The sequence below is a fragment of the Neolamprologus multifasciatus genome, chromosome 3 (genome assembly GCF_963576455.1).
Source record: "Neolamprologus multifasciatus chromosome 3, fNeoMul1.2, whole genome shotgun sequence".
NCBI lineage: Eukaryota > Metazoa > Chordata > Actinopteri > Cichliformes > Cichlidae > Neolamprologus > Neolamprologus multifasciatus.
Genome location: NC_140441.1, coordinates 46,957,744 through 46,971,624, shown reverse-complemented (window position 1 = coordinate 46,971,624; position 13,881 = coordinate 46,957,744). Strand labels below are relative to the sequence as shown.

The following is a 13,881-nucleotide window of genomic DNA, read 5'->3' as shown; positions in this document are numbered from 1 at the left end:
ACTTAAGATTCTCTGGTTTGTTTGCTTGTTTAAAATAAATCTTAGCTCGTTATACTGTCTCAGCAGGAATATTTTATGAACTGCAACAATGTTTCTAACTTTGTTTATTTTTCCTTTTGAATTTGAAAGCATCTGCTTGTAATCATAAAAATTAGTCTGAGTTGGTGGGATTAATAAACATTTCTGAAAAGGGGTGTCTAAGAGTTGATCAAACATTCTGCATTTAAAGTCTTTTATACAATATACTCAATCCCTCTTCCTTTATAATTCTGTTGAAAGGTATTTATATTCAAGAAGTAAATCGCAACAAGTGTGATTCAGTTAGCACTGTTAACACACAGCATGAAATGTGTGTATTTTTGATTCAGTCCAGTGTAAAATTGGGCAAAATTCTCCATATTCCACAATGTGTGGCCAAAATATATAAAGAAAAAACCCCCAAAAGGCCAACATTAGGAGTTTATTTACCTTTACATTATTGTAAAAGAATAAGTGATGGAACTTGCTCTTTATTTATTTACCATAGATCTGTAGTTCTACTATATGGTCCAGTTTTTGTCTTTTATTTCCTGTGTAAAAGTCAAAAGCACTCAGTGGGAGGGTTGGTGGGGGTAAGGGGGCAAATTTTTTTTGTCTCTCCAAATGTACAGTTATATTAGGCTCTAGGTCAGGGGTGGGCAATCTCAGTCCACGAGGGCCGGTGTCCCTGCAGGTTTTAGATCTCGCCTTGGGTCAACACACCTGAATCACATGATTAGTTCATTACCAGGCCTCTGGAGAACTTGGTCGTGTCCAAATTCATGGGCTGCATCCTCCTGAGGACCCGGCCTTCGCGGTCTACGTGGGCCGGGTCCTCAGGAGGTCGGGTAGGCCGGAAGTAAACGGCTGTGGAATTGGACAGTCTAGCCTTCTCAATCTACTCCCGCCCTTAATTCAGAGTATTTCCGGTTGTCGGTGCCACGGCACGAAAATCGAAAATGGACCCCGAAATCTTTCTCCGTTTTTTGTGTTCATTTTTAATTATCAACGAGCTAACCCACATTCTCGCCTGAAAATATGTTTAAAGTTTATTTTGTGGCCCAGAAAGATTAATAAGAGTAATTTTAAAACTTAGTAGCGGCCGCCATTGCCGGAAACTGGAGCTTGGCTGGGCCGCGCTATGAATTCTGGGATATGGTGGGCCAAGAAGGACACACCCGACCCATCCTTCAAATTCGGGGAAAAGGAGGACGCATTTGTCGGCTGCATTCGGAGGAGTCTACGAATTTGGACAGCCTTCGGCGCGTCGCTGTGACGTAATCGGTCTACAAATGCGGCCTCAGGAGGATGCAGCCCATGAATTTGGACACGACCCTTCAGGACATGTTGAGGAGCTAATTAAGCCATTTAAATCAGCTGTGTTGGTTCGAGGACACATCTAAAACCTGCAGGGACACTGGCCCTCGTGGACTGAGATTGCCCACCCCTGCTCTAGGTTGAATGGTCCAGCAGTCAGAAATATCCTGTAGTCTTCTGTCATTTGACGACAGGTCAGCGTAGTCACTCCACACACCAATTTCAAAGTGGCACAGAAATCCACACCCTTGCACATACAGATGCATCTGGAGCTATATGAAATATATAGAGATGCAACTTAAAACTTTAATGGCGCAGTTTAACTTAGATAAGAATCCCAGTAATTAACAATTATAAAAATTACCCTGACTGGCAAGTCAAAGAAAAGGTTTCAAGTTTAGTAAAGTTCAGAACAATGGAAACTGTTGTTTACCTAAAAAAACATTCTTATTTTCACATTTCACTAGTTGTGCACATCCAGTACCTATACACCCCACAGATGGAGAACCACTGGGTTAACTGGTGATTCCAAATTGGCCTTGGGTGTGATTGTTGGTGCGAATACACTAAAAGTTGATTCTGTTCATCTGGATGCAGCGTTTTCAGATGGAGAAATGTTTCGTCATTCATCCGTGACATCTCCAGTCTCAGCTGACTGCGGGTTTCCTGCATTGATATATTGCAGAGATACCTGTAAAGACTGGCATGCCCAACCACAGTGAGATTAAACTTCAAAAACTATACTTGTCATCCAGATTCATAACAGGAACTCTTCACCTGGTGTTAATAAAGTCAGTTAATAACTGACAGATCTAAACTTTGAAAACTGATGAATTTTATCTTGTATTGTTTAGAGAAAATGTACCACACTGTAGTCGTAGTGATCACTGAGTGATGATACGTTTTGAGCAAATATTGGATTGGATATTTTTTAGTTGGCACATCATCAGTTTTATTCTTTGACATTTATATTTCAAGCTGGTTTATACTGTTTATATTGTAAGCAAAAAACTTTACAATAATACAGAGAAAGCGAGCCTCTTTGAGCAAATACTTTATATTAGAAACTATACATAGAGTATAAAGAAAACAGAAAACTCCAGTAATCATGTGACCCCCTGTGAGCAAGCATTTAAATGAAGATTATGAATCCATGATGATGCATCATGAGAAGCCATCAGCAGCTTATTGCAATGTAACCGAGGGAGGCAGATGATGGAGAAAAGGAGTCCAAATATCAATAGTATTAAAAGTAAATAACGGCACCGTGAGGCAACGGTTGTGACTTGGCGTTATGCAAATAAAATTGAATTTAATAAAGTTACCTCTGTGAGATAGTTATGAATAATTTTTTTTCTAATGGTTAAAATTGAGAAATTCGTGAGGTTAAAGGAATAGTTGGCTCAACGGAGCTCTGACTTTGTGTCAGCCTAGCTACAGAGAAACGTATCAGTGATGAACAGTGAAATGTTCTGGTTTTTCAGAGGGCTTTTTCTTACAGAGCAGCAAACTATTTTTCCAGGCTAAATGAAGCTTTTATAAATTAGGTAGATGTAATGTCATTACTGCTTTAAGGTAAATGTTTGAGAGTTGTACCAGTGAGCAAAGTACTTCTGATTTTAGGCTTTCTTTTTCAGATGAGCCACTGTATCCAGAGACATACGCAGTGAAGATGACCCCTGTGGGTCAATTAACATTTTTAACAGATTTACCATTTCTTTGTCACAGCATCATATTCATAGAGTTGCATTATGGTTTCTTTTTTCCATTTTAACTGACATGGTGGTTTAAGACAAACATTAAAGGCTCTGGGTGGTAGTGAAGACTTGGAAAGGACAGCTGAAGAGGTGAAGAAAACTGAGAATAAAGAAGACAAAGAGACTTTATGGCAGAATTAGGAAGTACAGGAAAATATGTCAGTGAAGAATAAGTGGTAATAAAAAAAGTTGGACAGTCTATGAGATGAAGGAGAAGCAGCCAGGAATACTGGTAGGGTACGTGCATTGCAAAAAGAAAGGTGGAAAAGAAAAAGTGTGTTGCGCGTGAGATTGGACAGTATGGAAGGAGAATTGGACTTCTATGAATTGGCTAGACAGAGAGCGTGAGCTTGGAAGCAGGAAGTGCAGAAGATTAATTAAGAGGAAGTTGAGGCAACTATGAAAACAATGAAGAGTAGAAAAGTTCCCCAAAAGTTGATTCTGTTCATGGATGTTTTCAGTGGGAGGAACAGATGATGTCTCAGCTGACTGCAGGTTCCCCCAAACTTAAAAACTGTACATTTGCACAATAACTGAAACCAGCACCAGTGAATGAAAGGTTCAGATGATTTAGCTGTAGCAGTGTGGAAATATCTAAGAGAGGGCAGTGGACTTTTTAACCAGACTTTTTAACACAAAACTGGAGACGCTGATGAATGCAGAATTGTACTAGTGAACAGAAGGATGGAGATGATGATCCATGAAAAATAAATGTATTTATTTACTAAAACTGAGCCCTTTCACAGCTTATTGGAGAGCTCTTTTTGCCTCCATTGTCACACACCAGTGCACAGCATCCTTAAGCTCTGATGGCACACAAACGTGAGACAGCCCACAGAAATAAGCGTGTCTATGTCTAAAGAAAACCCCACTCAGGTTTGCCCATGAAAGCTTGGACCAGCTCTCTGGGATTGCACCATGAATTACGAATATTCTGTTTATTCAACAGCAGCACTGCAGCTAATTGGTCTGATAAAATAGGGGAGGAGGGAGAAGATAAGGTCGGTGGGGTGCAGAAAAATCTTATGAATGAAATCCAGTCTATTGACGTCAATGGGGACCTTGACGCAAGGATCACGTGTGTGCGGAAGGAGGGGGTAGAAGACAGCCGCAGCCTCTGTCCGTAGTCCTGAAAATAGACGAATTAGGTTCTGAGTCCTGTGATAGTAGCACACGAAGAGTCCGAAACCCAGCGACGTACAACAATAACAGTAACGATAATTAACAGCACATTACAACACGGCACGCGTCACGACGAGCGCGGAGTGGATGACTGCAGGACTTCAGCAGCTGTGTGACGTGACGAGGAGGGAAAGCAGGAATTCCCCCGCCGCACACACTGAACTGCAAGTAAGCGGCAACTTATTTTGCATTAAAGCATTTAACCTCATGCTCTGCGAAAGAAGTGCTGTCGCTCATTATTTTAAGCGTTCTTAGAAATACTCATAAATGTTTAAAATATTGCAACAAAATTATGATGTCACTCTAAAGCTTTGTAGTCAAAGCAAAGCGAGGCGCAGAAAATGTGCAAAATATATAGAAAATGCAGAAAAAGGTGGTAATGCCTGTTGTGTGATGGGTTGGAGGAGGTTTAGTAGATGAATCGGAAATGTTTATGTTCGTCCCAAACTGTGGCACACATTTAATTGATTTTAAGGAATAAAAATCAATTAGGCCCCAGTCAATATTTTGCGGACACGCAGGCGGTTAGTAAGTCAGGCATCACGTTGAAGTGAATTTGTGCACTGATGGCAGCTTAAAGTATTGTTATTTGATGTGGTCAGAATTCATTGTTTATAATCAACCGTGCTGTCTGCTCCTACAACCCCGCCCACTTCTCATCTTCAGCCACATCATCAGCCTCATCATCTCAATTATCGTCATTTCCAGCAATCATATCCTTGACTGAAATAACTGCACTGTACAATAAGTGGACTGAAGCTGTAACCGCGGTGACATTCGCATTAAAAAGGCTGATACCACAGAGACAACGGCAACCTTTTTGTCTCTGCATAACACTGACGTCCATGTTAGTCTGAGATAATGTTGTTTACATGTGAAGTGCGAATTGCGGGGAGGTTACTTATGTTGAACGGAGTCTGAGGTGGCTGTACGCTCGTGTTTATTCTTATTTGCTTTTCTGGCAACTGTGACCTGCTGCAACAGTGCAAACAACAGAGTCACGTTGTTGTGCCAAACAATGATTACATTTAAACGGTTAAAAATAACTTGTTGACCTGAAACCTATCAAAAATAGGCCAATCATATCTCAGCATCACCGAAGTAACCAAAAAGGACTCGCTTGATGACCAAATGGGTACAATTACACAGAGTGATAAAGACACTTCAAAAACCTCTTCATAAATCCTGTTCAGTTCAGTCTACTTACGAATAAGTACACGTATTAGACATTAAAAAACAACAACACATGAGAACATGTGAAATCCCTTTTTTGGCACAGCCCAGCCTCCACCGCAGGATATGCCGTTCCTATATCTCTGAAGTGTGTTTACTGCAACTAAAAAACCAAAAGGATTTTAGCAACCATTTACTAATATACTGATAGAACTGTTGGGCGATTTAACAAACAAAAAGGTTTGTGGTAATTAGCTGACAACAAAATGACATTAAACTTGAATTGTTTTTGCTTTAATAGGGATAAAAAATCTCACTGTACAACTGGTTGTTTAGGTATTCTTAGAAAATACATTTGAGTTTGCTGTTCCTGCGCATTTTTACAGTGTTTTAACTGCTGCATATGGCACATGGCGATGCAGGCAGGCGGTGGCTTCTGAAAACAAGAGCAGTTTTTTCTGATGGTGTAATAAACGTCTTACCCGATGCAAAGACGGCATGGCAGTGAATGTGCACCGGAATGGTTGTTGCGGATTTCAAGATATTACACTTGTTGCACTCTGGGTTCAACATTTAAGCACCAAGCAGAGCAGCGCGTCAGCAGCAGAACATTGGGAGATGATTTATTTGATTGTCTTTTACGTTTTTTCACAAATTTTCTGCTTCTGCTATCGCTCGCTGCTCTATTCCGGCCCACTTGTCAACCAATCAACATTCAGCAGTCGCACGCGCAGTTAGGATCTTCGAGGACTGCAGGTAGCGCATCTTGCGTGCGTGAAAACCCACGCCTCCTCTGTCCGGTTTAGTTAACTATAACAACCTTGATTAGTTACTCCTACATTAGATTCAGGTGCACACACATGCGCGCGCGAAAACTCAGAAAGTGAAAACCAGCTGTGCTCTTAGTGTTGCACGGAAACATCGCTCTAGTGCTAGAGCATAGCGTCACAGTCCCTCAGTCAACGCGCGCGCATAAGTCAATGTCTGTCAGGACCTCGTCTGGGCTGCTTCACGCAGGATTTGTGTGTTATTCATGTGTTATTGTATTTCAAATTATAGCGTCACATAATTTCACATTCACACTTTCCCTCATTCACAGAATTTCTGTGCCACACTACAAATTTTGGTATCGATCCAATACAAAGCAAATACAGGGCCAGTATCGCTGAAGGTACTCAGGCAGCTAATTGGGGGAGAGTAGTTTGCCATGAGATGAGATGAGTTCTCAATTTGCAAATTCTGAACACATTTTAACCACCACTGTGATTGTTGCTTTCCACAATAATTAGTTGACACAACAAAACACACCTTTCAGCTTTTCATGTTTTCAAACTTGGTTTTTGGAGACCTGGAATTTAAAAAATTCTGAATCTAAAGCACAGAAAGTTTGCACATTTTTCAGAGTTTGAGTGTTTGAGGTTTACTTTTTCCAAAGAAATGATTAACACAGTTCAGCGGGCTACATACTGAACTTGAAGGATAAAAGCAAAGTATTGATCCAATCGTGCTAGTATCGATCTGATATCGATACTATTCAATTCAATTCAATTTTATTTATATAGCGCCAAATCACAACAAAAGTCGCCTCAAGGCGCTTCATAGATACAGAGAAAAACCCAACAATCATATGACCCCCTATGAGCAAGCACTTTGGCGACAGTGGGAAGGAAAAACTCCCTTTTAACAGGAAGAAACCTCCATTAGAACCAGGCTCAGGGAGGGGCGGCCATCTGCTGTGATTGGTTGGGGTGAGAGAAGGAAGACAGGATAAAAGACATGCTGTGGAAGAGAGACAGAGATTAATAACAGATACGATTCAATACAGAGAGGTCTGTTAATACATAGTGAGTGAGAAAGGTGACTGGAAAGGAAAAACTCAATGCATCATGGGAATCCCCCGGCAGCCTACATCTATTGCAGCATAACTAAGGGAGGATTCAGGGTCACCTGGTCCAGCCCTAACTATATGCTTTAGCAAAAAGGAAAGTTTGAAGCCTAATCTTAAAAGTAGAGATAGTGTCTGTCTCCCGAATCCAAACTGGAAGCTGGTTCCAGAGAAGAGGGGCCTGAAAACTGAAGGCTCTGCCTCCCATTCTACTTTTAAATACTCTAGGAACAACAAGTAGGCCTGCAGAGCGAGAGCGAAGTGCTCTAATAGGGTGATATGGTACTACAAGGTCATTAAGATAAGATGGGGCCTGATTATTTAAGACCTTGTATGTGAGGAGCAGGATTTTGAATTCTGGATTTAACAGGAAGCCAAAACAGGAGAAATATGCTCTCTCTTTCTAGTCCCTGTCAGGACTCTTGCTGCAGCATTTTGGATCAGCTGAAGGCTTTTCAGGGAGTTTTTAGGACATCCTGATAACAATGAATTACAGTTCAGCCTGGAAGTAATAAATGCATGAACTAGTTTTTCAGCGTCACTAAGAGACAAGATATTTCTACTAGTCGATACCAACATTTCTACTAGTGTTGGTATCGATGCTATCGATATTTGGATCAATCCGCCCAACTCTACAATTTGGTTGGATGCGGGTGGAGAAAGGTTCACTGGATCTGGACTTCTGAAGAAGGTTGATCGTTAACAAGTGGGCCAGAAGAGAGCAGGGAACAATATCAGAGTTCACCAGAACAGGAGAATTAAAAAAAAACTTCAAAGAGCAAAATGTAAATCATGAAAAGTGCAGACAATAGACACTTTCATTGTTTTAACTCTCAGGTTCACTTCAGGTCCTTGTGTGTTATAACTTATGTTACAACTCTTTTTCGTGAATAACTCTAGGAGTAGGGATGGGACTCGAGATGTTCAGTTTCTTGGATTTGTCAAAGTTGCTCACCTATCAGTTCCACGTGCACTTGTCCCACAATCAGCTGATTTCAGTTCCTGTGCCTGAGGAGGAAAACAGCGGCAAAGTCAACAACGTGCACTGTGCAGCTATTTTTATGTATTTATTTTTATCGAACGACATGATGAGAGCGCGATGCTAAAATGCAAACTGCATTATGCTGCTAACAGAACTTGGGCTCCCTGCTGAAGCTAAGCTAGCCAAGAGCCCAGAGTCGTGTTAAAGCTGAGTGAATGCAGACCCCAGCAAAGCAGCCAGAGCCTGAACTTCAACAGGTAACAAACTGATGAGCTGTCAGGTTGCAGCCTCCGTTTCTACCTGTTCGTGCTTCTACAGTAAGATCACCGTTGCGATCGCTTTAAAGTCTCTTTGTGCCGGTTTCATCTTTGCCTTGTGTTCATGTCTAAACACTAAGAGAAAGATCACATGTGTGTTCACATTAGGATAATGTGAACACATAATGCACTGCAACAAAAGTGTTTTGTGTAATATGTTAAATATATTACAAATAATTTGCACTACGTAATGTCTTTGATATGTTGCTAAGCGGTGGTGGTGACTTTCAAAGCAGAGCCAATGAGAATCTGTAATGGCAGTTCCTTTCGTTTGACCAACCAAACATCCAACTATTACAAATCTACAAGCCACTGCTGCACTGAGATAAGATCGTGTAACATTAACAAGATCCATTTTTGTTGCTTCCTGCTGCTTCTTCTGCTCTGGTAAAAAACATAGGCCCACCCCAGTGCATGCTGGTCCTATACCAGTGCCTTCATTTATAGGAAATGGCCCTACAGTTCCTCCTGGCTGACTTAACAAAACAAACAACAAAACAAAACAATAAAAGAAGTATCAACCTACAAATAAAACTTGTGAATAATATCTGTAAACCAACAACAACAAACTTCAAAGTAATAAAAATAGAATAAATAGCTCCAACAAGAATCGATAATTGATAATCGATAAGTGATATTGACAATGGAATCTGCATCACTCAGCTCTCATCAGTTTCCATCCTTACGTGTCAGCTCCCAAGACTTTTGGTGACATCTAATAAAAGTAACAGATTTAATGAGATTAATTTCAAATTCATAAAATGAAGCGGGACAAAAGGTTTACCAAAGTGTAAACACAGTATGCATTTCTTAGAATATCTTTTCATGGGAGCAACATGTGTGATAGGAGTGGAATGGCTGGTCAAGCACCAGGAGAAGAAACTAAGTCTTAATTAACTGCAGATAGAAAGCAAGCTTTAGCCGTCATATGTGCTACTCACTCATTCACCCATCAAACCCACATATACATCCTTGCATTCTCAGTGAAGATTTGATTCTGTTTCTTCTCTTTTCCAGGGATTTCTGATCTCCTTCACCGCTCACAGAAAGTCCTGTTCTGGCTAGCCATGACTAGATACCATAATCCCTCAAGTGCTTTAATACGGCTGCTTCTTCTGACAGCACCATCCTTTCTCCATCTGTCCACCTCCAATCCTCTCAGCGCCCTTGACAAGCCATACCAACATACGTCAGGGCTGACTGTGTCTGGATATAGGAATATAGGTGGTGAAGAAAGCCAGCCGATGCAGAAACAAGAGGAAGCAGAGCATGAAGAAGAGCTTTTTAAAAATGTTGATCCCAAAAAACTAGCAGCAGTTTTACTAGAGGCACTGAATAATTCAAAAGCAGAGCAAATGAGCGAAGGAGAGGGGCGTGATGGAATGGAAGAAGAGATGAAAGAGGAATATAAAAACAAAGATTCATACAGAAAATTGAGAACGATCGAGGGAGCAGACCGAGACAGAGACGGACGACAAGAGTTAGAGCTGCTGATGGCGACACAGAGGAAGGAGCAGGAAATGGGGGAAGAGGAAGAGAGGAAGAAAGCACAAAAAGAAGAGGAGCTGACCGAGAGGGTGACCAGTCGTACTACAAGCCACACAGTCGAAATAGCAAGAGAGAAGCCTCCCACTGGCTCAGATGGAAGAGGTGATAATGGGCAGAGTACTGGTTCCCAGCAGGGATCAACCAGTCCTGATCAAGCCAGTAGTGAGGAGGAGGAACAGCTCAGCCCTGAGGAGCTAAAAAGTCTTGAGATGATGATGAAGGAATTTCCTGCTTTGAATGTGCCCATTAAGAGGGAAGGAGACTCTGAGCAAAGTCCCAGAGAAAGCAGAGACTACAGCTACAATGACATCATGCCCATAAATAAAGGCAGTGACCTTGCTATCACTAAGAAAAAGCTTAAATGGCAAGAAGAGACGCAGAAAGCTCTCAGCTTCCCAAAATTCAGAGGAGATAATTTCATGGATGAATTTGATGACAGTAATCATAACTCAGCAGACCTCCAGGCTCCGAGAGAACAGACGATGGAAGATGACGATCCAGACGAGGAGGAGGAAGAAGATGAGGAGGTGTTGAGTCCGGAGGAAGAGGAGGCTCAGGCCAAAGGTGAGCAGGAGGAGATGAGGAGACAGGCAGCTGAGGCACAAAGAGCCAAGATGGAGGAGGAGATGCTAGCTGATATCGCCTCGGACATGCTGCTGCGGTACATGGTCAAACAGAATAACGGGAACAAGCAGTACAGCTCTTCTCTCTCCAGCGCCGCAGAGGATAAAAGGTCTGACGAAGAGCAGGAAGTCACAGAGGAAGACGATATTGATCCTCAGACCATTGACAAGCTTATAGAGATCTCCAGCAAGCTCCACCTCCCTGCTGATGATGTGGTGGACATCATCAGTGACGTGGAGAAGAAGAAGAAGAAAGACTTGTCGCCTGACGTGATATCAGGTTGGCGACGACCTTTATCCCCCATATCTTCACCGTTGTCATCGGAATCACAGATTTCAAGCAATCAAAATGACATTCCCGCCTCTAACCAACCATTTCCAGCAGCTCATTTCCTCAAAACCTGGTTGCAGAAGAAAAAACCAACAAGATCAGAGGATCTCTGGAACAAACCTGCAAAACCTCAGCTTGGCAATCAGAATATCTGGGCCCAACCTCCTGTGCCGATCAAACAGGACCTCTGGCTCACGTCACCTAAAGCTGCTTGGACTAGATATCCTCACTATCCCCTTTTCCCCCACACTTATCCTTCCTACTACCAGAAGAAGCCCTACAAAAGCTACCCCCTCTATGTTCCTCCTGCACCCAGACTTAAACCCTATTACTTAATCCTTAAGCCCGCTCTCACTCTCAACAACTTCCGCACTCATTCAGTGGATGATGTTTATGCTTTTCCTCCCAAAAGGCGATACAACAGCTGGGTCCAACCTAAGCTGAGAAAACCCCCTACAGGCCAGCAGCAGAAGTCTTACTACACCAGATACCCTCTCTCTTTGTACCCTTGGACATTTCAGCCAGCGTCCAACCCCAAACTACATCCACTTCCCAGAATCCATTCTCAGCAGAAGCAGCTGTATTACTCAGCGCCTGCAGATTATTACGTGGCTGGAAAGCAGCCAGACAGTAACTATGATGATCTGGAGAAATACATACAGCAGATATCCATGAAGAAGCCAAACACGATGGACTGAGTACAGACACGAGAAGAAGGAAGAGAAGAAGAAGAGCCACAAGCAGAAAAGAGTGTGTTTATTTATGTTAAAGTATTTAGGTGGTTTTTCATATGTAATAAGTTTCCTGTAATCATTTTGATTGGTTATGATTGAGGACACTACAGAAGACTTTTCCCCAGAGGTGGTCTGGATAAAATGGATGAAAGATGTACAACTGCACTCGTTTCCTTTAACTTTTCTTGACAACATTCTCTATATGGACATTTCAAAATGCCAACAAAGGAGGATGTTTAAATATGCTGTTACCTGTACCGAAGGCCTTTTTCAGAATCAGTCAGTCAGATGAATCTGAAAACATTTATTCCAATGTTGGCTCTACTGTCAGGAATGATCGTTTTGGCATTAAAATTTGAAAATTATCAAATTAAAATAATTTCCTCAAAATTATGCCTGGCCAAAAGATACCAAAAGTCCCCCCTCAGTGGAAGGAAATAGCCCCCGAAGGCAGGGTGTCCATACACTCTTTCACTATCACCTCTTAGAAATCAAAAGCCACTCCCTATAATTATCTTTTAAATGACCACATGTTTATGTAAATGTATCATTTTTTATTGTTCATATAAAAGGATAAAATCTTTAATTAAAAGCACGTTTCTGTGAATGTATACCCACACATACCCACCAAAGCTCTTTATAATAAAACATAATGCATCAAAAAGCCAGACTACCACCAATATAATAGCTCGGATGACTCATTCTTTTGCATAACTTCAACAACCTTGTTGCTACGGTGATAACAAATTCAGCCAAACCCTGGCTAAACAGTCCTGCTATTGGAGGAGGATGTAATGGTGGAGCCATACTGATCTTTTCATGGAGATATTGAAAAGCAAAAGAATAATTCTATATTTTCAGTCACTCTCAACAGATTCCTTAGAAGCAGCAGTTCTGCATTTAATACATTACTTTTCTAAGCAAGATGGCCTTTGTAGTTTTTTAGTAAATGTTACAAGTTTCTATTTTACAAGAAGTGTCGTTGGCACTAAGTGCTCTGAAATCCCAGTTTCACACATTTTTTAAAAACTTTTATTTCATTCGTTCTTTTTTTAATTTGTCATTTTTAAATTCAGTGTTAATTCGGCTTATTTTTCCCATTATCCAAATGTTGATTATAGGAAAACTCTCCTGTAATGGTGGTTCAGTGTTTAGTAACATCATATCAAGAAGGCTCTAGTTTCAAATCTCCTAATTAGTGAGAATCCCACAATGAAAAAGCATACATGATACATGTACTGGTTCTAAATTTGCCAAAGTATGAATGCAAGGCAGGTCAAATGCAGATCAAATGTGTAAGTGTGGGGATTAAAGCAATGCAAGAACAGAATGGTAAGGTTTGGTGTGAAGCACTTTGTGTGGTCAGTCAGACTAAAGTGCATAATGCAAATGTTCTCACCATCTTAATTAACAGTTTGCTCATGTTTATGTTTGCTCCACATTTTCAAACATTTTTCAATGACAATGACACAAAAAGAAACTTTGTACAGCCTGATTTTCGTTTCCACATGGATACTAATAATAATTCATCAATAAAAATGTTCTTTTGCTACTTTTTCTATTTTTCCAATCGGAAAGAGGTTTTCCACTTTGGCTTGTTGGTGTTCATCTTTGTCATCATCAAGGTATCAGCACAGCCTCTTGGCATTGAAAGTGTCATAGAAAAAAGTAATCATGAGCTACGAGTAACAAAAAGAATAAACTGAACTTTTGTCATTTTTAATGATTTGTTGCTTTTTTTATGCTTTTCTTTTTGGCTTATTAATAAAGAAAGGGGCTGAGACACAGTAGAGGGTACAATGTCTGCACGTTTATGTATACTTGCATCTGAAAAAGAACTTTTTTTAAAGACATTTATGCATCAATGAAAAAAGTATAAAAAAATCTTAAAGATGAATGAAACAAAAACGTCAGTGTACCTACTATGTTTGCGTCATGTATGCAATGAGTGTTACCCACGCTCTTCCTAGATGTAACTCATTGTAACCGCTGTAATAAATATGTGTTTGCTGGA

At 40.9% G+C, this 13,881-nt stretch overlaps 1 protein-coding gene across 1 annotated transcript; it reads left to right on the top strand.

The window, feature by feature from the left end:
• Positions 1-2,388: 2,388 nt before the first annotated feature.
• Positions 2,389-13,881, top strand: vgf (VGF nerve growth factor inducible). The gene is made up of 2 exons (XM_085152930.1): positions 2,389-4,442; positions 9,649-13,881. Exon 2 carries the CDS (start codon positions 9,699-9,701, stop codon positions 11,829-11,831), a length of 2,133 nt encoding a protein of 710 aa, XP_085009056.1. The 5' UTR covers positions 2,389-4,442; positions 9,649-9,698; the 3' UTR covers positions 11,832-13,881.